Raw genomic sequence first — 23830 nt, forward strand, 5'->3', positions numbered from 1 at the left:
CTCTATAAACATCATAGTTTATGAAGCAAGTTGCAAGTGATTGAACCATTAAGAATCATCACATCTTGAAAGCTTACTTAGGAAGCCACTTTTAAAAACATTTGTTATCGAAGACACCAAAACCTCTTGAAGACCACAAGCACTTCATCACTCAATTAATTATAATGTTGATTCAATTCAAATTAAAATTCCATAATTCACACCATTTTGTAGCTTGATGCTAATACATTCTTATGCCTACATGCAAAGAGTAAGAATAAACATTAATGTTCCTTGATCTTACTAGTTAGGTCTTGTGTATTAACCCTAATGTCATATGAACTTGAAAAACCAACCATTTTCTCCACCCTCATGGAAACATAAACTCTTATAAACCAAAAATGAGATATTGTCTACAATCCAAACATCGATAGAGATTACACATCATGTGTCAATATTGATAAAGTCGTGTATTTTCCTTAGGAGTTGAGATTTCTTTGTGTCTACATGTAAAGCCTTCTAGTAATTTCTACTTTCTTATGTGACTTTCTTGCAACAAAAGCCACTTAAAACTCAATAATTTTACATTCAAGTTCTCTTAAAAAAATCATAACATGAAAATTCAAAGAGAAAAACCAAAAAACCCATGAAAAGTTAAAGGGCAATAAAATTCACAAAAGCCTCATTAAAAATACCAATCCACTAACTATAAAATCAAAGGTTGTAGAAATTAGAAAGCAAGCACATTGATACTGATAACAAGTGGCATGCCATGCCACCAAAATGTGCTCTTAAATTTTAGTTGTTTGAAAACCAAAAAATAAATTGAATAGTAGCTCTTGGAAATCAATTAGAAGAGTCCATATCACGACTCTTACACCTTGGAGTATAGGAACACTACTTAGCTTAATACAAACTTGGATCCCAAGCCATAATCTTAACCAACTTAACTTTCTCATTTTCAATACCCATTGTAAAAGTGGCATTCTTGACAAGCCATGTCCACTCGTCATTAAAGCAATTGTATGTGTGCAAATGTCCCTACCAAAAAAAAAAACAACAACAACAACAACTAACTCTCTCTCTCTCTCTCTCTCTCTCTCTCTCTCATATATAAGCAAAGCATTTGGGCTACATTTAGGAAGCCTTGTTTCTTAATTGGATCTAATACTTTTAAAAAAAATAATTGGTCTCTTAAACCCTTGTGGCCATTTGTAAGACGTTGATAAACCTGCATAGCACCCTCTCTCTCTCTCTCTCTCTCTCTCTCTCTCTCTCTCTCTCTCTCTCTCTCTCTCTCTCTCTCTCTCTCTTTGTTTGGGAAGCCTTGTTTCTTTGACAACACCAATTGAATCTTATATGTGTGTATGACAGCTTGACATTTTAAGATATATTTGGTTTCTTAAACCCCTGTGACAATTTGTAAGACGTTAATACACCTACATAACTCTCTCTCTCTCTCTCTCACACACACACACAATTGGATCTTAAATGTGTGTATGACAGCTTGACATTTTAAGATATATTTGGTTTCTTAGACCCCTGTGACAATTTGTAAGATGTTAATACACCTACGTAACTAACTCTCTCTCTCTCTCTCTCTCTCTCTCTCTCTCTCTCTCACACACACAAATGCGCGCGTGTGTACACGCTTGAGCACAACAATTTAGGAAGCCTCAATTCCTTGGCAACACTAATCAGTGGATCTTGTGTGTGTGTGTGTGTGTGTGTGTGTGTGTGTGTGTGTGTGTGTGTGTGAGAGAGAGAGAGAGAGAGAGAGAGAGAGTTATATTATGTCTTCAAAACACCCAGTGGGTCTGAGACCAAGAGTGATACAATAGTCACCATGTAATCTCATCATGGTGCAAAAGAAAACAAAGACTAGAGCTATGAGCTGAGAATGTCAAATAAGAGCCATATGATACAAAGTGGGACCATCATCATACAACCTATGGAGCTAACTCCCCAAAGAGAGAGAGAGAGAGAGAGATTCACACCTGAAAGTGAAATGGTTATTGTGAAGCAACTAATCCTAATATATTCACAAGGGTTACCAAATGATATCTATCATTGTGTGTGTGCTAAATGCTAAGTTTGAATTCCATGATAATCTTGAAAGGTATCCCCATATCCCCTCCATGAAGTCTTCAATGAAGATAGACTACATACTATCCCAAACAACCATACCAACCATTATCATGTTGGAAATCAAGACATGGGTTCCTACTACATTTACTCCTTTAAGTTTTATATAGAAAGTCATGTATATTTAAACGGGAACTGAACAATCCTCCTCCTACATTCTCGCATACCCATCCCAACCACAACCAATGTGGGAATAAAATTGAGGTTAGAGTGTATTCACAACTCTTAAACTTGGGAAATATCTACACTTCAAGGTTTCAAAACTGTAAAATTTCAAAAAGTTTTAGTTCTAAATACCTTCCAATCTCTTGGAATTATCAAGAATTACCTTTAATTTTTAGAGATCACGATTTTTTTGCTATTTCGGTAAAAACTTTTTTGCCCATTGCCCACAATACAAGGAACCCCATAGATTTCTACACTAATGTGGTTGGATAGAACAACGTAATGGTGTTAGTGCTGATAGACCTAGTCATGTCGAAGTTCTTTGGTGGTAGATGGATTGGCACCATGTTAAACAAGCATAGAACATGGGAGTCCCAATCCATTCCTGCATCCATGTAAGCAAGGAATTCATTTCCAACTTATAAACAACCCAAAAATGGGCAGGACAAAGACAACTTAGCTTGCATGACCCAAAGGCAGCCATCAGCATGTTCACACTCAAGGTAACCATGTTGGCATTCGAGGGCAAGCAAGTGGCTTTGATCAAGTTCAAAACAAAGCATGCAATGAGAAAAAAAAATCAATTAGGAGCGACCATGTGTGTTCGGATGCAATTAGTGCACATGCAAACACTAGCCAAAATGAAGATAGGCTCTTAGGGTGACTTCAAGTTGTTCACAATGAAGAAAATTGTGACACACCTATGAGTATGCAAGGCAAAGCCAAACATCATAGCAGCCAACAGGAAAAGTCGAATAGTGGAGGTGACACTAGCACTACCACGTGGCAATGATGATGTGGCGATAATGGCATGGGAGTTAGGTGCAGGTGGCTGACATCAGTATTATTGGCCCCCACTAGGAGCATTGGTATATATATATATGTGGGTAGACAAATCATTATATGCATCTGCTTTCCTCTTGAACTTCATAGAGCATTTCTTTGTGGGCGAAGTGCTAGCCAAAAGTGTACAGTACATCACAAGTTTGTGATTTAACGTCTTTATTCTCAGCCGCATCTTGTACTTGAATTTCAATTATATTGCTTCCTTCTTCTAAATAATAAGTAGTTGTTTAGGACTTATGCGTGATTCCGCCACATCTCTCGTAAACCCTAGCACATAGACACAAGTGTTCTATAGTTAGTAGCAAAACCTAGGAAACCTAAATTTTTTTTCCCCTTTTTAGCACCCGTGTGCATTGACTGCTTGGATAGAGTAGAGCACTTAACTTCCAAGAGTTCACAAGTTCGGGTTTTAAGGAAAGTGAATATTTGGGTTCTCTTCATTGCATGTGGATTAATTGGGGTATATTGTGTTTCACTGCCCCACCCCACCCCACCAAACCCTTACCTTATCATGCATGGCTAAAATCCCTGACCCAGTTCTTGATCCCTTGATATTTGTCATGGATTCACAACTCAATGATTTGCTTCTCACCATGAAGGCATCCATGGATGCATAGGCGGCCAAGATGGAGTCTGTATATGCCCCTCTTGAAAGGATGGAGTTGGCACCTCGAGCACCTAGTATTCCAGATCTGGAATCTACAAGGGCCCATGCTTCGGAGCAAGTGTTGGACAATTCCAAGGTTAAAGTGGGAAAACTTTCTAAAGGAGGATTTTTGCAAACCAGGGTGCAGACACGGAGCTTTGCTCCCAATTTGGCAATCATCATTCTACGCTTGTGCATAGTCGACAAGAGAGACGTCATTCGTGCCATCAATAGTCTCCTCGCGTAGTCCCTCTTTCTACTCGCCTTCTTCGGCTCAACATCGAGGGACTACAGGTTTGCCAAGTTCTTCCTCCATGCCTCATGAGAAACGAGCTCAACTATTCCCTCTTTCTACTCGCCTTCATCGGCTCAACATCGAGGGACTACAGGTTTGCCGAGTTCTTCCTCCACGCCTCTATGAGAAACGAGCTCAACTATTGAAGCTTCTAAAGCCTCCCAAGTTCAACAGGAAGTTGGATGGAGAAGTTGCCACCAATTGGACCCACGAGATGGCCCACGTTGGCAACAAGTGGTTTAAATATTTTCCAGCTCCATTTGATAACGGCTTTAGCGGGTGCTACTCTCTTGTGGTCGGAAGACCACCTCATGCACCACTCCATGACTTGCTGAGATGACCGCCGCAAGTCAATCTTGAAGAAGTTTATTACAAGCGTGAATCGAAGAAACATGGTAAATCGATAACCGTCTCTCATTTCTACAAGCTTTTGGTAATGCTCCTAAGGACTGTCCAGCAATCGGAGTACGTTGAGTGATTTGTGGATGGTTTGAAACAATCTTTGCACACAGACATTCGTGCACATCGACCCCGCGATCTTTCAGATGTGGTTCACCTTGCTACAACCCTCGAGACACGAGAGAGCTCCAAGTTTGGGACTCAACAACGAGGACAGCAAAAAAGCAAAGACAAAGGTAGCCAATCTAAGGCCAAGGATGGTAAGGACAAGCCCAGTGGGAAAGATTCGGTGACTCACCTCACCTCTGAAGAGCGTTGTGCCAAGATGGTTGCTAAACAATGTTTTTACTGTGACTCCACCTAGCACATCACAAAGGAATGTCCAAAGACCTTGGAGGAGAAATCCAAGGAGGAAGCTTCTTCAGAACCAAAGGAGAAGTTTGTGGAGGAGGCTTCTTCAAAACCGGAGGAGAAGTTAAGGGAGAAGGATTCTTCAAAGACGGAGGATGAGTATGAAGGAGATGCATGTGTGCGCATCTCATCTTTTTTAGTGGAGCACACTCTTAGAGTGCTTCATTGCATCAGGCCACAAGTACAAACAGAGGCAGAGTCTTCATAGTTGCCATTTGCACTCAGTACAAAATCTTTGGCTTCAGTGGGGGTCACTTTAGTTTCTAGGGTCGTTCAGGAGGACTCTTCTCACCTGCCATTTGCATTGGTTGGAGTATCTTCAGTGTCTAACATCATGGAAGCACCACAAAACATGTCATCAAATATGTCTTCGTCATGGGAGAATAGGTCAACTGGTGTATCTTCACAATACACGGATTTCTTGGAGACTGTACCGACAACAATTGGGGTTTTGACTTCAGTGAATCAGCAGATGTATTTACTTGGAGTATGTTCCATAGGACATGGGTGGTTTAGACATACAAGTGTCAAACATTGATGGATATAGATATGGTGCAACGTTTCACACGTTTGCATTGGCTAGAGTATCTTCAGTGTCTAATCTCATGGAAGCACCACAAAACATGTCATCAAATTTGTCTTCATCATGGGAGAATAGGCCAATTGGTGTATCTTCACAATACACAGATTTCTTGGAGACTGTCCTGACAACAACCAAGGTTTTGACTTCGGTCTATCAATGGATGTAACAACTTCGAATATGTTCCATAGGACATGTGTGGTTTAGACATACAAGTCTCAAGCATTGATGGATACAGACATGGTGCAACGTTTCACAGGAGTGTTGTTATGTTTTCTTCCTTCAAGGTGCATTGAAGCTAGTGCAAGCAATTCATGTGTTGCAGCTGAGCCAATGCATTAGTGATTGGAGTTTGGATAGTGGAGTTTTGTTCGGCCATTCATTGGAGTGTTCTTCTCATGGACTACCGGAGGGTACTAAGTTGTTTACAATGATTTTTCATGGACTGTTCGACACACACAACATGCTCGATCTAGTGAAAGTTGTTCACCCGCAAGTTTCTTTGTAGGTCTTTGTGCTGACACAACGAGGATGAAATGTGAACCTTCACAGTGGACGCAAAGTGATCTCGCAATGTTCAAGATCTTGGATATCTTAGATGAGCTTTGCTTGGATCTTTTTCTTTTATGGAAGGGCACTTTATATGGACACCGTGCAACTAAGAATAACTGCAACGCAAATAGGGGAGAATGTGACACACCTACAAGTATGCAAGGTAGAGTCAGACATCAAATAGCAACTGACGAAAAGAGCTGAACAACGCAGGTGACACGTGGTAATGATGACATGGCAACAATGACATGGCAATCGGATACAAGAGGCCAACAACAATACTATTGGCCGACTAGGAGCGGTGATGCAGTCCAAGTGCTAGCCAAGAGTGTATAGGAGGTCACAGAGTTGTGATTTGACGTCTTCATTCTTAGCCACTTCTTGTACTTGAATTTCAGTTGTATTATTTCTTTCTTGTGTATAATACAGAGAAGAAGTTTAGGACTCGCGTGTGATGTATGTGTGGATTCCACTGCACTCTTCTTTCTATCTCTGGAAAACCCTAGCACATAAGCGTAAGTGTTCTACACAAAGCCATTACAAAACTACACTTTCAAGTCACAACTTGCACAAATAATTCAAATTCTTATTACTAATGCATGTTTGTTTGAAACATACACTTGAAGTACCTTAATAGTGGCCCTTTCAATTTTGCTTACTTCCTGCAACACCTTGTTCATTGACTGTCCCAAACATCGTACATCATAAAGCAATAGAATGTTACTGACAATTTGACATCTAAAATTTAAAAAACATCAATAACTTATGTCTCAAGATGGAGCAACATCAAAAAATATCGTGATGTGCACTTACAAGACATGACAAAAAAGTATCCTAAAGAGCATCATCTACTTTGGAATTTTTGGTTGGATGTGACAAACTCGATTATCTCATAAAAGGCATTACACAAAGCTATACATATAATGTCATGTGACATGCTTAGTAACAGTGGCAAAAATGGGTTCTCACTAAACAAAGCAATGCTTTCAAAAAAGTAAGTAACATTATAAAAAAGAGAGAGAAAAACACTCTTTAATACAATGTTAAATTAAGAATATGAACGCATACACTAGTTAAAAAAAAGACTTTTGTGCAAGCTATAGATATAATTCACCTCCCTGTAACCACTGCGCGTTTAAGATTAGTCGAAAAAATGTTGCTACCGGGTAACTTGGCGCACGTTCAAAAGGGGATGACTTTGCCAACCCCATTGCGCAGCTGGACAGGTGGGGGTGTCTCACCCCTATTCACAAACAAAGATGAAATGATCACTCTGCATTAAGGCCACCACCACTAGATGTAGCCCAATGGCTAAAATTACAAGCTCTCACCCAACTAGTGGCCTTCTAAACCTCGTTTTAGCAGGTTCTGTCAAAGCATCCGCCACTTGGGCGGCCAGTAGCATTTCCTCTAATTTCATGCTCTCATGTTTAGAGATTCAAAATATTCTTTTTTTCTGAGAAAAAGATCCTTCTATTAGTTAACAGAAAACAGTCCCCGAAGGGCTAAATACAAACTCACCTCCATGTGTGGGGTGAGGACCAAGAAATCAAGGGATGGAAAATGATGTTCTTCTCCTCTGGCTGGCTGCTCTATGATGAGAAGGCTATCTCATACACAAGGAGGGGGAGGGAATAACCACACAGGTGGTCTGTAGTGCCAAGTGGGCTCACCACCTCTATCTGTGAGAAAAGGGCTAGGTCGCCAGAGCCTCAAGATGGCTTCCCGCCGCTTCCACATGCGATCAAAGCCACCCTGCATCTTCCCCCACTGGCCGCGGAGGGTATGAATGATATAAGCCAAATTGTGATGATGGACTCCGCAGGCAGTGTGGGTGCCTTCGATGGCTTCGCTGCATCTAGCTCTCTAGATGCGCCAAGCTGCAATGCTGCTACAAATCTCCCATCTCTATCACGAAACCAAAGTCCAATGATCAATAATGGGGCTGGGACTGGTATTTTCAAAATGCGAAGGTGAGAAACCTGAAGGGCTAGCCCTCCACCTTCCTCCTCATAGGCCATGACAAGGTCGGCCTCAATGGCCCAAGCGATAATGCCCATGAAATGATGCGGATCGAAGTCCTCTCCATCGTGAAAATGCAGAGAAATCGTTGCCACGCCTATTCAGCCTCCGGGCAATCCCAAAGACAATGTCACTGAAACTCCTAAGGGTGGCCACACCTTGGACAAGCAGCTCGTCGGCCGCCAATGGCCAACCACATGCCGACCCCCAAACTCTTGTGTGCCAACAGCCAAAGAAAGAGGGTGATCTTTCGAGGCTGAAAACTGTCCCAGAGCCTCTTCCAAAAGTTTGAGAGAAAACGTTGTGAGATTGCCAGTGTGCTGCTGCAGCCGGGGTGCCCTCGACCTCGAGCATTTTGAATCTTGTGGCCTAGCCGCGCGGTGTACGCAAAGAAAGGGGTGCCCAGTGTCTCCTCCCCATTAGGAGGATCATGCCAAGTCCACTCCCCTAGGTCCCACTGGAGGCGCGTAAAGGGCGAGCTCTCCCAAATCCATAACCGCCAGTCTCTCTCCTTGGCCACCTTGGCCGGCGGGGGGTCAATGTGCCACTCATGTGCCTGAAATCCGATCACCCTCACCCTCTGTAAGGTGCAGCCACTGAAGTCATTCAGAGGGGGCTCTGATCTCTCTAATTTGCCGTGCGGTCCAATAGAAAAAGTGAGCAAAGTACAGCTATCATCCACGTCATAAACTGCCAAGAGAATATCATGCCTGGTAAACACGCCCAGCCCCACTGCGGGGGCAAGGGGGGTGGAGTATGGGATAGGGGCCAACCACTCCTGGGGAATAGCAAAGTCGATGTCGAGGCTGAGTCTGTCTCTTCCCTGGATCCCAACCAGGCCTGTCTCCTAAGCCTAAGGGGGGGGGGGGGGGGGGTCTGAATGCAAGCCAATCTCCAAGGGACCTGGCAAGTCCTAAGCTCAACGCTCCCCATGATACATGAGGTCGGGCCCCCAACATGTGGCCACTAGGTAAACGGATCAAGGGATTCTAGATCAAGGACTGCCGAAGACGCTCCTCCCAGGCTACCAGAGCTGACTGTTGTAGGGCCAGCCTAAGGTGATCCCAAGCTCGAAGTAGGCTCGCTACAAATCTGACCTCAAAAGCTAGGCTAAAGAAGCGGGCCCGCCTCTCTGTGAAGATCCATCTGGTGCTCTGTGGCCAAGGGTCCCCTAGGCTCAGGGTAAGGGCTGAAAACCACACGACTTGTGCCTAGGGGGCCCTTGGCTACAGAGCACCAGATGGATCCAATAGGGCACGACTCTGAATGGTGGGGTTAATGATGCCTAGGCCCCCTGTGCGTCACAGGGGCTAAATGATCACTCTACAAGCCACCTTGGCCTAGGCACGCCTCCCATCATTGCCGGCCCACAAGAAGTTTTGGATCAACCGTTGTACCTGACCAATGCAGGCTTGAGAGAAGGCCCAACAAAAAGTAATGTACCAAATGGTGGCAAGAACCTGGTTCGCCACCACCACATGGCCGGCTAAGGAAAGCCTTAGTACAAAAGCTTCTTCAAAATGCCCAAAAGAAGAGGGGCGAACTGCTGCTCTGGAGAGAGAGATCAATGCCCACCTAGCATCCAAGATAGCGAACTGGAGTGCCCCTAGGGATCCACTCGAAAGCCTCAACTGGACGCCAAGTCGGGGCGCGTGTAGAGCCTACCCGAAAACCACAGACTTGTGCCAATTGATTTGCACTCCTGACACGCGACAAAAGATCTCAATTGCCTCTGCGAATCTCTAGAGATTCCCCACATCTCTGGATAAGTATGTTGTGTCATCTGCAAACTCTGAGTCCAGCAGCTCCTCCTCAATACGGATGGGGAGACGCAATCCCTAGAGCCCCGTCTCTTGAGCTGAGAGAAAACTGCTCATGCCCTTGCCGACAAACAGAAAGAGGTATGGTGCCAGTGGACAGCCCTGCCAGACCATGCGAGAGAGGGAAATATGTCACCTCGGGCTCCCGGAATGAGAACCTGACTGTGAGAGTGTAACATGAGGATGCTTGGTGGAAGAATCGGCAACTTCAATGCTCAGAATTCAGCAATCATTCATGACGAATATAACGCACAACACTGAAGAAGACGTGCAAAAAATAGAGAGAGAGAGAGAGAAGAGGACACAGTACTGGGTCCCAAATACCCACTGTAGGGCCCCACCACGAATGGTGTATTTGCTTTATTAGAATGATGTAAATCTGAAAATAAGACTGAATCTTGACCTGCACTTTTCACCTTGGCTGGAGCACTTCCCCTTGGCTGTCCTCGCCCTTGGAACACACCACCGATTGTGAATAATGAGATGCTAAAACTGTTTACCCCCTACATGCTCTGGTTGGCCAGCTCAACAGGGAAAGTGAACTTGCCTTTGAAGCAGTTGGTTATATGCAATGAGTGGATGGGATGGGCTCTTTCTCGGTCAACAGCCGGCATAGAGGTTACAAGAACCATACAAGACTTCACATTTTGGGATGAAGTCAACACTATCAATGCTCTGATGAAGCCTATCATGCGCTTGATGCCGATTGCAAATGGACGGGAGCCATGCATTGGCAAGGTTTATGAGGGGGCTGACCAAATGATCGAGAAAATAGGGGAAATGGGCTCGTCTGATGAGAAATATGCAAAAGGTTCGAGAATTATGTGAAGCACGATGGAATGGTTATCATTCTCCCATGAATGCTGCTGCGTATGTCTTGGATCCCGAGTTCCAAGGATGTAGACAAGAGGCCGATGATGAGGTGATGGATGGTTGGGAGACTGTGCTTTCTAGGCAGGTTCGTGATGATGATAAACGAAGGTTGGTGAAAGACCAACTTGGATTTTATCGCAGCAAGTTGAAAGGTTTGGATCAGCCGATGCACAGAGAGACAGGTTTAAGATTGGGGCTGCTTTATGGTGGGAGGATTTTGGGGCTCGTACACCAGAGCTTCAATCATTGGCAGTAAGGATCTTGTCTTAAGGTGCAAGCTCCTCTCCGATCGAGCAACTATGGAGTGTGATCGGCCATGTTGCATCCAAGAAGAGGAACAAATTTGGGACAAAACAAGTCAATGACTTTATTTTTGTAAGTGCTAATTTGCGCTTGCTTGGTGATATGGCTTCTCCCAAACCAGAGAAGTTTATATTGCTTGATGAGGAGTCCTCGGTTGATGAGGAGACACATGGACTTGCAAATCTTGGTCAAGATGGGGTTGAAACTTTGGATGTTGCAGATGTTGGTCTTGATGATATGGCTTTCTTGGATGACATAGATGATAGTCTCCTTGAAGGCATCACTGGCAGTAGCCATGCATGATACCTCCTTACTATTTGCATGTCACCTTGAGGCTTGGACTCTGGACTTGGATTGTTGTTCCTTCTATCTAGGCCATGAGCCACATTTTGTGTCTTTTGTCACTTTCTAGGCAAGTTCCTCACTTATGTCATGTATGATGTGGGCAAATTTATTTTGAACTCTAAGATCTATTAGTATCTATTCGCAAATTGTGTGGTGCACCGTGCACTAGACTTTAGTGTCTCTAATTTGGTTATATCTAAACTTTTGCAAATTCTATAAGTATGTCTTTTCGTTTTGAGGATACGTAATACGGGTTTTAATGTAATAAAGTATGTTAAGATTTTCTGTCATTTCTAGGAATTATCTAGGTCGCTCGATGGCCTCGTTGCATCTAGCACTCCAAATGTGCCAGGCTGCTATGCTACTACAAATCTCCCATCTTTGGCATGAACCTAGCTGCCAGTCGCCTGTAGGTGGGGCTGTGACTGGTACTACTGCAATACGATGGTGAGAGACCTGAAGAGCTAGCCCTCCCCCATCCTCCTCATAAGCCCTGACCACTTTAGCCTTTGTGGCCCAAGCGACAGTGCCTCATGTAATGATCCGGGTCAATGCCCTGTCCATAGTGAAGATGCAAAGAATCCACTGCCAAATCTGCTGAGCCTTCAAGCAATCCCAAAGACAATGTCTCTGACACTCCTAAGGGTGGCCGCACCGTGCGCAAGCTGCTGGCCAACCTCCAACTACCAGCCAAGTACTGACCGCCAAACTCTTGTGTGCCATCAACGAAAGAAAGAGGGTGATCTTTCTAGGCCGAAATCTGTCCCAAAGCCTCTTCCAGAAATCTGAAAGGAAGCGCTATGATAGGCCATGTGACTACCAATGTGCTGCTGCTACCAGTGTGCCATCTAGATCCTACGTGCCATCTAGATCCTACGGCCTAGCCGCGTTGTATAGGCAAAGAAGGGGGCATCCAGAGTCTCCTACCGATCTGCGGGATCATGCCAAGTACACTCTCCCGGGTCCCACTGAAGGCGTGTGAGAGGTCGGCACTCCCATATCCATAGCCACCAGAATCTCTCCCTGGCCACCTTGGCCAATGCTGGGTCTATGTGCCACTCCCGTGACAATTACCCTCACCCTCTGTAAGGTGCAGCCACTGAAATCCTCCAAGGGAAGCTCAAATCTCTCTAGTCTACCATGGGATCCAATAGAAAAAGTGAGCAAACCACTGCCCTCATCTGCTCCGTGGACCGCCACAAGAATAGTGTGTCTGGTAAACACGCCTAGCCACACTTTGGGATCGGGTCTAGGACTCTAGGATAGGAGTCACCCACTCTTGAGAGATAGCTGAGTCAATGTCAATGCTGAGCCTATCTCTACCCCGGATCCCTGTCAGGCCTCTCCTGCACCTCCGGGGGTAACTGCCTGTGTGCAATCCAATCTCCAAGAGACCTGGCTGGACCCATGCTCAAGGCGCCCCAAGATACATGCGATCGGATGTGGCCACCAGATAAACGAATCAGGGGGTTCCAGAACAAAGGCTGCCGAAGCCGCTCCTCTGAGGCAACTCGAGCTATCTGTCTGAAGGCTGGCCTGAGATGATCCCAAGCACGAAGTAAACTGGCCGCAAATCTGTCCTCAAAAGCTGGACTAAAACCACGGGCTCCCATCTCTATGAAGATCCATTTGGTACTCTACGGCCAAGGGCCCCTAAGACTCGGAGTGCGGGCTGAAATCCGGGCCAATAGGAAATCCTTCCACCACCGGGAAGGAGTCCTCTAACAATCAGCTTGCCCAGCAGGGCATGGCTCTGGATAGTTGGGTCAATGAGGCCTAGCCCCCCTCTGCGACGTGGCTGAATGATCACTCTCCATGCCACCATAGTCACATGAAAACGCGTTTCTGGGGTGAGAAACCCCGAAACGCAAGAAAGGTTTCAAGAACTCTTGTTTTTTTGGTTTCTCAAAAAAAAAAATGTTTCTCAAGGTTAAAAGTTCCTATTTTTTGGAACTTTAGCAATGCAAAATTATATAGAAAAAAATCCGAAACCTTGGCGTTTCTTAGCCGAAGGCCGAAAGGTTTTGCCCCAAAACCTCAAAAACCTTGAAACGTTTCTGGTGACTATACATGCCACCTTGGCCTTGGCTGGCCTCCCATCACTGCCGGCCCATAAGAAGTTTCGGATCAATCGTTGTACCTGACCAATACATGACGAGAAAAGGCCCAGCACAAAGTGATGTACCACATGGTCGCTAGACGTACCTGGTTCGCCACCACCACTCTGCCTGCTAGGGAGAGCCTCGCCGACCTCCAATATAAAAGCTTCTTCTGAATACTCAGAAGAAGCGGGGCAAGCTGCTACTCAAGAGAGATATCAATGCCAACTTGGCAACCAAGGTACCGAACTAGAGTGTCCCTCGGGATCCATAGAAAGCCTCAATTGGTCGCCAAGTTGGGGCGGGTGCTGAGCCTACCCAAAAACCACACGACTTGTGCCAGTTGATCTCCGCTCCTGATGTGCGGCAGAAAATCTGAGTGTCACGGATCTCCAATCTATCACCACCCTCCTTGGGAATCAAGTGAATCAAGCCCTCTGAGAGCCTCTCTGGCATGGTCCTTGTGATCATACTCTCGCGGCACAGACTCCGGCAAGGCTACACAGATGCGGGGGGATGGACTCCCAGCTGCCCGTGCGAGGGCCAAGGCAGCAATGAAGAGGGACTCCATCACTCTTCCAATTGCACCACCAATCACCAGGGGAAGAGAAAGGTACTCCTTCCTAAGGCCTGGGAAACAAACTGTCACTGGGAAGCCCGATACGCCAGCCAGAGGGTCAGACATTGGATCGAAGCCGTGCTGCCACCGTGCAAAGAAGGCCTGCGCCATACTCAGTGCAAGGGGACTCAGCTGCATGACTCGGCTTGACGCTATTGGCGAGTCGAACTCCGCCTAGTAGTATCCGTGCCCTAGAGGGTGAATATCGGTGATCTTTGCAAACTAACCTGTAAAAGATTCCTGAGCTGTCCGCTTGCAAGGTGGCTACCAACAATTTTGCAAACCAGGGTAGAGGCCTCTAGCGAGGCAACAGTCGTGGCAAGAATCTAAAGATCCTCTTCGAAGACGGAAATGCAAGCAACGACGACCTCAATCGGGGATGACGGAGCGGCTTCCATGGAGTCCTTCTGAGAGCGAAGACCCGAATAGGCCAAAGCTTGCCGAATAGAGCAAAAAACCCCAAAGAGCCTGAAAGCACCAACCTACAGAGGAGGGGAGAAAAGGGGAGAGGCAGAGAACAAAAAAAGAGGACGGAAAGGGGGGATGGGGAGAGCGGCTCCGATAGGAGGCGGGATAGGCTAGGGGGGCGAAGGAAAGCGGAGAAAGGGGGCGGGAGGAGACAGAGGCACAAAGGGAAGACGGGGGGCAGGCAGAGGCAGAGACAGAGGCACAAGAAGCAAGAGAGGGGGGGGGGGGATGGCGCAAGCAACGCCAGGGGAGGGAGGGGGGGTAGGCGACACGCAGATGAGGGGGGGAGCTCAGAAGCGCTCACGAACTGTACAGAGGCCTCTTCATCACATCGAAAGTTAATGACAATAGCTTCAGAGTTATTGTTAGCAACAATTGAGTTTCTCCCTCGTACAAGAATCGGTGTTTGCCGGAGCTTGCCTCTGCGGAGGATGTGTGTCGGTGGAGGAAGACTGACGGACAGATCTATGGCTTTATCCTCCTAAATTGTCAGGATACGGTTCTTCGACACTTCATCTATGCTCCTGATGATGCTTCTACTTTCTATGTGTGGCAGTTGCTTTGTGACCTGTATGGTGATGCCAGTGATTGACAGATGGTTTCTACTTCTGGGTGCTGTGCAGCCAGTGATCTTGTGGATACTTCTTTTGGAGATGTTCCTGCAGCAAAGGATAGTGGGCTAGTTTTGCTCACTGCATCAGAGGAGTTTGTTTCTCCTGTTGCCTTGCCTTCAGTTTCTGTGCATACTTCTCCTTGCCAGGATGATATATCTGGTAATGTTTCTGAGGAAGACAGTGGGCTATCTTTGCTCACAGCTTCTGAGGGGGATTTGTCTCCTCTTGCTTCGCCTCCGATTCTTTCTTTGACAACCAGTGACCACGATGTGTTGTTGCTGGTCCCTTTGCCTTCTATGGAGGAGCCTGCTTCTACGCTGTGTTATGCTATTGAGGAGGCTACTACTACTTCAGTTACCACTACTATGAAAGTTCCTACTTCCCTTACTCTGTGTGAGGATTTTAGATTGTGGTCAGGTGTGTCCGTGACCGTGCCTGGGGCACAGTGGTACTTCCAGGGATTGAAGGATTGGGATTTGGATTTGGTTGGGCTTGTGGAGTCCCAACATCCGTTTTCAGAGGGGGCACTTGAGTTCTTACATATGGCGATGCTGACCTTCGAGGAGGATGCTATTGTACAGCATTTGGCTACTCTTGGTACAGAGTTGGAGCAGATGGACTCTTTCTTTTGAGGGTATTATCTTCTTGGAGCTCCAGGCTTCTAGGGATTCCTTTGACACTGTGTTTTCATTTGGGTTTGGCACCGATATTTGAAGCAACACGACGCAACCTTCATGGTTGTTCTGTTCTAGAGAAGCAGTGTACCTGGCAGCTTGTTCTGTTGCTTTTGTAGCTGAGTTACTGTGGAGATTGCTTGTGGAGCTTTCCTGGTACCTATTGTTGCTGCATTCTTTTGTCTTTGACAGACGATGACTTCTTCGACTTCTCGGAGTATGTTCAACATCTGGTGCTGAGGGGGGGTGTTAGCACATTCATCCCCAGTTTCTGCCCATTTCTGGTGTCCTTTTGGTCCCTTTTGTATGGCCCTTGATTGTGGGCTGGCCACCCCTTTTTTCCACATTTTTCTGGGATTTTTCCCAGCCCTTTTGGTATTTTACCAGTCGGCCAGCTCATATGCTCTAGTCGGCCAACATATTCTGTCCCAGTCGGCCAGCATTCCTCACCTATTAGGTAGGGCTGCCCTCTCACTTTTCATTGAGTCTTGTACATATTTTGCTCCCTCACTTATGAGACTTCTTGTGTCTCTTGCTTGGGACTGTTTTGCTTCAGTATATTCTGTTAGCAGTCATCTCCTGTCTATTTGTATACACCAGGGCCTCTGTTGTGGGTGTGCCCGCCCGTATATCATTTTTCCACACTCCCCGTATTTTTTCCCTATTTTTCCCATTTTTTCCTAGTGGTTGGAGGGCTGCCAGGTGATGCCAGGAGCACCCCATTGCTGCCCGACTGGATCTACATCAGTCGTGGGCTTTAGGAGTGCTGGCCGACTTGTTTTGACCAGTCGTGGGCATCAGCAGGCTGCTGGCCGACTGGTATTGGAGTTGTATATATTGCCCCTCAGCCCCCACCACTTTCTCATTCAGTTTTTCGGGATCTTGTGTATAGAGAAGAGTTTACACACCTATCTCTATGTGTTTCTTGTGCTGATTATTTTCTGCAGTCTACTTGCTCTTGTCTGCCCAAGTTTGGTTGTCATTTCCGCTGCATATTCTGACATGGTATCAGAGCCCTAGGCTCTAGGAGATCTTGGGCGTTTTTCTGAGCAAGAGGGGGAGCAACAGGTTGCTGATCGGTGGACTGTTTCGGGCTGAACGGGAAGAGAAGGTGCAAGAGGAAGGCGGACAAAGGGGCTGGACAGCCACTTGCATATTTTTTGATTTTCAGATTTTTTCCCACCCAGCCACCCTTTCAGGTTACTCTCCGAGATGGCAGATTTACTAGAGATGGCCGAGAAGCATGTGAAGATTCCGACTCTCCCCACGTTCCCAGTGGATCGTCAGTTGGACGGGTCCAATTACGGCATCTGGAAGGTCATGATGGAGTCAGTTCTGAGCGAGGAGGCAGTTGGCTTCACCGCAAAGGATACCCGGGAATGGATTCTCGACACTGGTGCTTCCAGGCACATGACTCCATCCCGTGACTTCTTCCTGGATCTGAAACGGCAGTCAGGTCGTATTTTTATTGGCGATAACTCCACTATTCCGATACATAGTGAGGGCCGGATGGAGATTATTCCCGACGGCAAGGGAGGCAAGCATGCTTCCCGTGTTCTTTATGTCCCTACTCTGGGCTTTCATCTTTTGTCAGTGCATGAGGTATGCAAGACTGGCTTTCGGGTGGAATTTGAGGAGCATTCAGTTGCTCTAAGGGACCGTGAGACAGGCAAAGTTGTTTGGGAAGGCGGTGTGGAGAATGGCATCTACAAGCTCTCTGCACTCTCCTCATTGACAGGCTCTCAGGTCAGAGATTTGTGGCACTTTCGTTTTGGCCACTTAAATGTGGATGCTTTGCGGCGCGCCTTCCGGGACCAGATGGTGGTTGGCTTGCCAGATGTTGGTAATAGGCAAGGACGCTGCAGTTCTTGCATACGTGGTAAGCAGCACAGGGAATCCTTTCCGAAGCAGGCTTCCAGGCGGGCTTCGAAACCTTTGGAGTTGATTCACACTGACTTGTGTGGACCACAGCAGATACCATCCTTGGGAGGATCTCTCTACTTCATGCTGCTTGTTGATGATTGTACCAGATTCACGTGGGTCTACTTTCTTTTCCAGAAGGACCAGGCTTTTGCTCGGTTCAAGGATTGGCACGTGATGGTGGAGAAAGAGTCTGGATTCCAAGTCAAGACTCTCAGGGCTGACAAAGGAGGTGAATTCTCCTCGACTGTATTTTTCCGATTTTGTGCAGATCATGGCATCAAGAGGGAATTGGCCAATACAGGATCGCCTTCGGAGAATGGAGTTGTTGAACGTAAGAACAGGACTGTGGTGGAGATGGCGAGGACCATGCTGGAGCATCGTGATCTTCCTCGTCCACTTTGGGGTGAGGCTGTGGCAACAGCTGTCCATACCATTAACCGCTCTCCGACGACTTCTGTACCCCATATGACTCCATTTGAGGCATATTTTGGCAGGAAACCCGATGTCTCGCACTTCCGTGTCTTTGGGAGTAACGCGTATATACATATTCCGAAGAAGCAGATTGGGAAGCTTGACTCCAAGTCCCGCAAGCTGGTATTTGTGGGGTATAACTCTCTTTCCAAGGGATACAGGTTGTATGATCCAGAGAAGAACGAGATTGTTGTCAGCCGGGATGTGGTCTTTGACGAGCATGTTCCAACATCCACTGTCGAGGAGCCGCCACTTCTTGGAGATCCAGAGGAGTCTGATGATGATTCCCAGTCTCCCACTCCAGTTGATCCACCTCAGTCATCACAGGAGGTTGAGCCCGCAGCTGGAGTTGAGCCCCCGCGATCACAGGAGGCTCCACGATCTGTTCGAGTACCTAGGTGGTTGTTAGACACCCTTCGGGAGTCAGGTGTCACGAGTGGACCACAGAGGACGGCCCTCGAAGATCACATCGAGTCCGAGATAAAAGCAACACGGCGGAGCTTCTTCGGATGAACTATGCTCTGATGTCTCGTATCATGCGGGATAAAGAGCCCACTTCCGTAAAGGAAGCCCTTTCACAAGATACTTGGAGGGAAGCCATGCAAGTGGAACTTGACGCCATCGAGAAGAACAACACTTAGGAGTTGGTACCGAGGGCGTCGAAGCGGTCAATCATTGGTGTCAAATGGGTCTTTAAGACCAAGTACGCGGCTGATGGGTCGGTGGACAAACACAAAGCCAGGCTCGTGGCTAAGGGTTATGCTCAGCGGCCAGGCATCGACTACGAGGATACCTTTGCACCGACAGCGCGGATGACCACGATTCGGACCGTTCTTGCCCTTGCTTCTTCTCAGAGGTGGCCCGTGTACCAGATGGATGTAAAATCTGCGTTCCTTAATGGTGACCTGCAGGAGGAGGTGTACGTTGAGCAGCCTCCAGGCTTTATTGTTCCAGGATCGGAAGGGATGGTTTACAGGTTGCGTAAGGCCTTGTATGGTCTTAAGCAGGCTCCCAGGGCTTGGAATCAGAAGATTGATTCCTTCTTTATTCGGACTGGATTTCAGAGATCGGTTGCAGATCCGAACCTGTATCTCTTTCGGGAACGCCGCATGGTCACACTTATCATCCTTTATGTGGATGATCTCATTCTCACCGGCGGTCATGTGGAGCACATTGGAGTGACGAAGGCTGCCTTGTCAAAGGAGTTTGAGATGACCGACTTAGGCTTACTTCACTTCTTCTTGGGATTGGAGATCTGGCAGACCCAGAGGGGGTTTTTCGTCTCTCAGCAGCGGTATGTTCATGAGTTGCTTGAGGCCTTTGGGATGGAGAACTGCAAGCCTATTACTTCGCCGATGGACCCGAACACAAAGTTAACCGTTACAGATCCTTGTGAGCCAGTTGATGCCTCGCAGTACCGGAAGTTGGTTGGTTCATTGATCTGGTTGCTGAACACCAGATTGGACTTGAGCTTCTCCGTGGGGCTGTTGAGCTCTTTTATGCAGACGCCATTGAAGACTCGTTGGGACGCAGGATTGCGGATCTTGCGGTATCTGCAGAGTACGAAGGATCTGGGACTCTTTTACACAGGAGGGAATGGAGTCAAGCTCCAAGGTTGGAGTGACTCAGATTGGGGTGGAGATCCAGACACGAGGAGATCTACTTCAGGATACACTTTTACCCTCGGCTCAAGAGCAATTTCTTGGAGCAGCAAGAAGCAACCAACTATTGCCCTTTCTTCGACAGAGGCAGAGTATCGGGCTGCTTGTGGTGCTGCTTGTGAGGTTGTATGGCTGCGGAGGCTGCTAGGCGAGATTGGGTTTCCACAGAGGGAGCCCACAGTCATCCAGTGTGATAACCAGAGTTGTATAGCTATTGCTCGGAACCCGGTTTTCCATGCCCGGACCAAGCATATAGAGATACAGTATCACTTTGTACGTGAGAAGATCTTGGCGGGTGACATCTTGCTACTTTATTGTTCGACGGAGGACAATGCGGCGGACCTCTTCACGAAGTCTCTATCTCAGGCTATGCTCAGGCGGCACTCCAGCTCCCTGGGGTTGGTTTCACAGCCAGGAGCTGAAAGGGGGTGTTAGAAGTCATCTCCTGTCTATTTGTATACACCAGGGCCTCTGTTGTGGGTGTGCCCGCCCGTATATTATTTTTCCACACTCCCCGTATTTTTTCCCATTTTTTCCTAGTGGTTGGAGGGCTGCCAGGTGATGCCAGGAGCACCCCATTGCTGCCCGACTGGATCTACATCAGTCGTGGGCTTTAGGAGTGCTGGCCGACTTGTTTTGACCAGTCGTGGGCATCAGGCTGCTGGCCGACTGGTATTTTCTCAGTCGTGGGGTATTTTCTCAGTCGTGGGCCGACTGGTATTTTCTCAGTCGTGGGGTATTTTCTCAGTCTCGTGGGCACCATCTGTAGCTGGCCGACTGCCCACATGGAGTTGTATATATTGCCCCTCAGCCCCCACCACTTTCTCATTCAGTTTTTCGGGATCTTGTGTATAGAGAAGAGTTTACACACCTATCTCTCTGTGTTTCTTGTGCTGATTATTTTCTGCAGTCTACTTGCTCTTGTCTACCCAAGTTTGGTTGTCATTTCCACTGCATATTCTGACATATTCAGCATAGTTGCTCCATATTTCTCTCTTGCACTCTCTATTCAGCACACTCTAGTGCCCCTTTGCTTCCGCTCTGTGCACTCTTTGAGCATCAAGCGGGAACTGGCCAATACAGGTTCGCCTTCAGAGAATGGAGTGGTTGAGCAAAAGAACCAAACTGTGGTGGAGATGGCGAGGATGATGCTGGAGGATCGCGATCTTCCTCGTCCACTTTGAGGAGAGGCTTGTTAGAAGTCATATCCTATCTAGTTTTATACACCAGGGCCTTTGTTGTGGGTGTGCCCGCCCTTATGAGGTGTTTTATCATTTTTCCTCACTCCCCGTATTTTTTTCCCTATTTTTTCCCATTTTCCAGTGGGATGCCAGAGGTTGGCAGGAGCACCGAGTGGCTGGCCGACTGGCCCATCAGCAGACATGTGACTGGCCGACTGCCCAACAGCAGTCGTGGACCTCTGTACTGCTGGCCGACTGGATGTATGCAGTCATGGGCCTCATTTATTGCTGGCCGACTGATGATGCAGTCGTGGAGTGCCTTTTTCAACAGGCCGACTGCTCATATGGGGGCATATAAATAGGCCTCCAGCCCCCATACCATTTGTGTATCATATCCGGGATCTTCTTGTGTATATAGAGCAGAGTTGCACGCCTATTTCTCTCTCTCTCTTGTGCTGTATTTTTTTCTGCATGCGTTTTGCTCGTGTTCCCAGATCTAGTCATCATCTCCGCTGCGTATTCTGACATGGTATCAGAGCCCTAGGCTCTAGATAGTTCTTGGGATTTGTGTGAGCAAGAGGGGGACTGTTGTGTGGCTGATTGGTGGACTGTTTTAGACTATTCGAGAAGAGGAGAAGCAAGAGGACGGCGGGCTGATTTGCTGGACAGCCACTTGCAGGTATTAGTTCTTCTTTGTTCCCACCCACCCACCCTTTTCAGAGTACATCCCCGCAATGGCAGATTTGTTTGAGATGGCCGAGAGGCATGTGAAGATCCCGACACTCCCCACGTTCCCAGTGGACCGTCAGTTGGACAGGAGCAACTACGGCATATGGAAGGTTATGATGGAATCTGTTCTGGAGTCTTACGACCTCGCTGATTTCGTCGTTGTTGGGGTTCCACAGCCGGAAGTAGAGGAAGGAGAGTTACCGTCGATCCGGAAGGACCGGGAGGCTCAGACACAAATGTGGGATCGTGTCAACGCCAGGGTCCGTTCGTTTATCTTTCTCAACTGCACACCGTAGGTAATCAATCATGTAAAGCATATGACGCTGGCCAGAGGTATATGGCAGCATTTGGCCTCTCTTTACAACAGGGTATCGCCCATGAAGAGGATTTCCTTGGAAGTACAGATGCGGGTTATGAACCCTGCAAAGTTGGCGACGATGCGGGAGCATATTAACAAGCTGCAGGCTCTTCAGCAGGAAGTTCTTCAGGCTGGGAAGGAGATATCGTCAGAGGACATGGCCATAACGTTGCTGTCGCACTTGCCCTCTCAGTACTCAGCATTTTACTCGTCTTTGATTACCAGTGTGGCAGGCTCAGCGCCATCACGTGGGAGGAGCTTGTGCCCATGGTCCTGGACCAGGAGGAACGATTCACGAACCCTCCTCAGGGTGGAGGTTCGGAGGCCTTAACTGGCCAACGATCGAAAGGCCGTAACACGGGCAAAGGGAAGGCTTCGTCGGAGAAGTAATCTGAGAAGAAGTCCGTTACTGACCACGAGAAACTAAAGACAGAGAGGACCTGTAATGATTGTGGCGAGAAAGGCCACTATTGGAGGCAGTGTCCCAAGCGGAAGACCGAGAAGGGTGAAAATTCCTCAGCAGCAATCATGAAGACTCCGGCTTTTGTGCACCTGGAGGTGGTGGACACTGATGTTTCATTTTCTTCAGGCAGGGAGGAGATTGGAGGACTCTCCGCAACGGATACTCGGGAGTGGATTCTAGATAGTGGTGCTTCCAGGCACCGGACTCCTTCCCGTTCCGGTTTACAGGATCTCTGCAAGCTTTCTTGTCACATTCTTACTGGGGATACTTCCACTATCCCAGTTCACAATGAGGGCAGGATGGAGATAGTTCCCAATGGCAGAGGAGGGAAGCATTCCTCCCAGGTGTTGTATGTTCCGGCACTTGGTTTTCATCTGTTGTCAGTGCATCAAGTTTGCAAGACTGGCGTACGGGTGGAGTTTGATGAGCATTTTGTTGCTCTCCGGGACAAAGCAACAAGCCAGGTGGTTTGGGAAGGCGGAGTGGAGAATGGAGTTTACAAGCTTTCAGCACTCTCTCCCCCAGGTCCTCAGGTTTGTGATGAGTGGCAGTCTGGTAATGGCCACTTGTGTGTGGATACGCTGCAAGTGCAGGCTTCCCGGGACCAGATGGTGGATAGCTTGCCAGTAGATGGCAGCAGTTGGCAGGAACTCTCCAGTACTGATGTTGGTAGTTCTTGTGTTCGTCAGTCAGAGGAAACTGAACAGGTCACTTATACTCTGATGTCTCGTAGTATTCGGGACAAAGAACCTCCTGTAGATGAGGATGTTCTTTCCACGGGGACCTTTTGGAAAGCCAGGCAAGTGGCAGCTGATTACTTGCAGAAGGAGGTGCATACTCCAGGCTTTGTGGTTCCGGATTCAGAGGGGGTGGTTGATAGGTTTCAGAAGGCCTTGCGTGGTCTTCATAAGGTTTCCAGGACTTGTTTGTGCACCGTAACAGGTGTTGATCCTTGTGAGCAGTGTGATACCTTTTTGACTCAGAAGCAGTATGGTTCATGGATCTGGTTGATGGACACCAGATTGGACGGGAGCTTCCTGATGAGGCAGTTGAGCTCATGGTTGTGGATGACTCTTTGGGAGGCAGGATTGCGTCTCCTGTGGTTTCTGCGGCATGCGAAGGATCATGGACTCTTGTACACAGGAAGGGGATTGTTGGATGGAGTCCGACTCCACGGTTGGAGTGGAGG

At 47.4% G+C, this 23830-nt stretch overlaps 1 protein-coding gene across 2 annotated transcripts in view; it reads right to left on the reverse strand.

Moving 5' to 3' along the window:
- Window positions 1-770: 770 nt before the first annotated feature.
- The window catches only part of LOC147615756 (transcription initiation factor IIA subunit 2-like), a 39115-nt gene continuing 16055 nt past the window's right edge, over window positions 771-23830 (reverse strand). The window contains exons 2-3 of one of the 2 annotated variants that reach the window (XM_086778352.1): window positions 6648-6701; window positions 771-1020 (exon numbers count right to left, since the gene is read on the reverse strand). In XM_086778352.1, coding sequence (XP_086634478.1) covers window positions 886-1020; window positions 6648-6701 — 189 coding nt within the window. In that variant the 3' untranslated portion in view covers window positions 771-885. Of the gene's footprint in view, window positions 1021-5446; window positions 6511-6647; window positions 6702-23830 lie in introns of those variants that run through there. The other variant, XM_086778353.1, reaches the window with a different exon arrangement.

The sequence above is a fragment of the Cibotium barometz genome, chromosome 39 (genome assembly GCF_041138505.1).
Source record: "Cibotium barometz isolate CiBa-2024 chromosome 39, ASM4113850v1, whole genome shotgun sequence".
Classification (NCBI taxonomy): domain Eukaryota; kingdom Viridiplantae; phylum Streptophyta; class Polypodiopsida; order Cyatheales; family Cibotiaceae; genus Cibotium; species Cibotium barometz.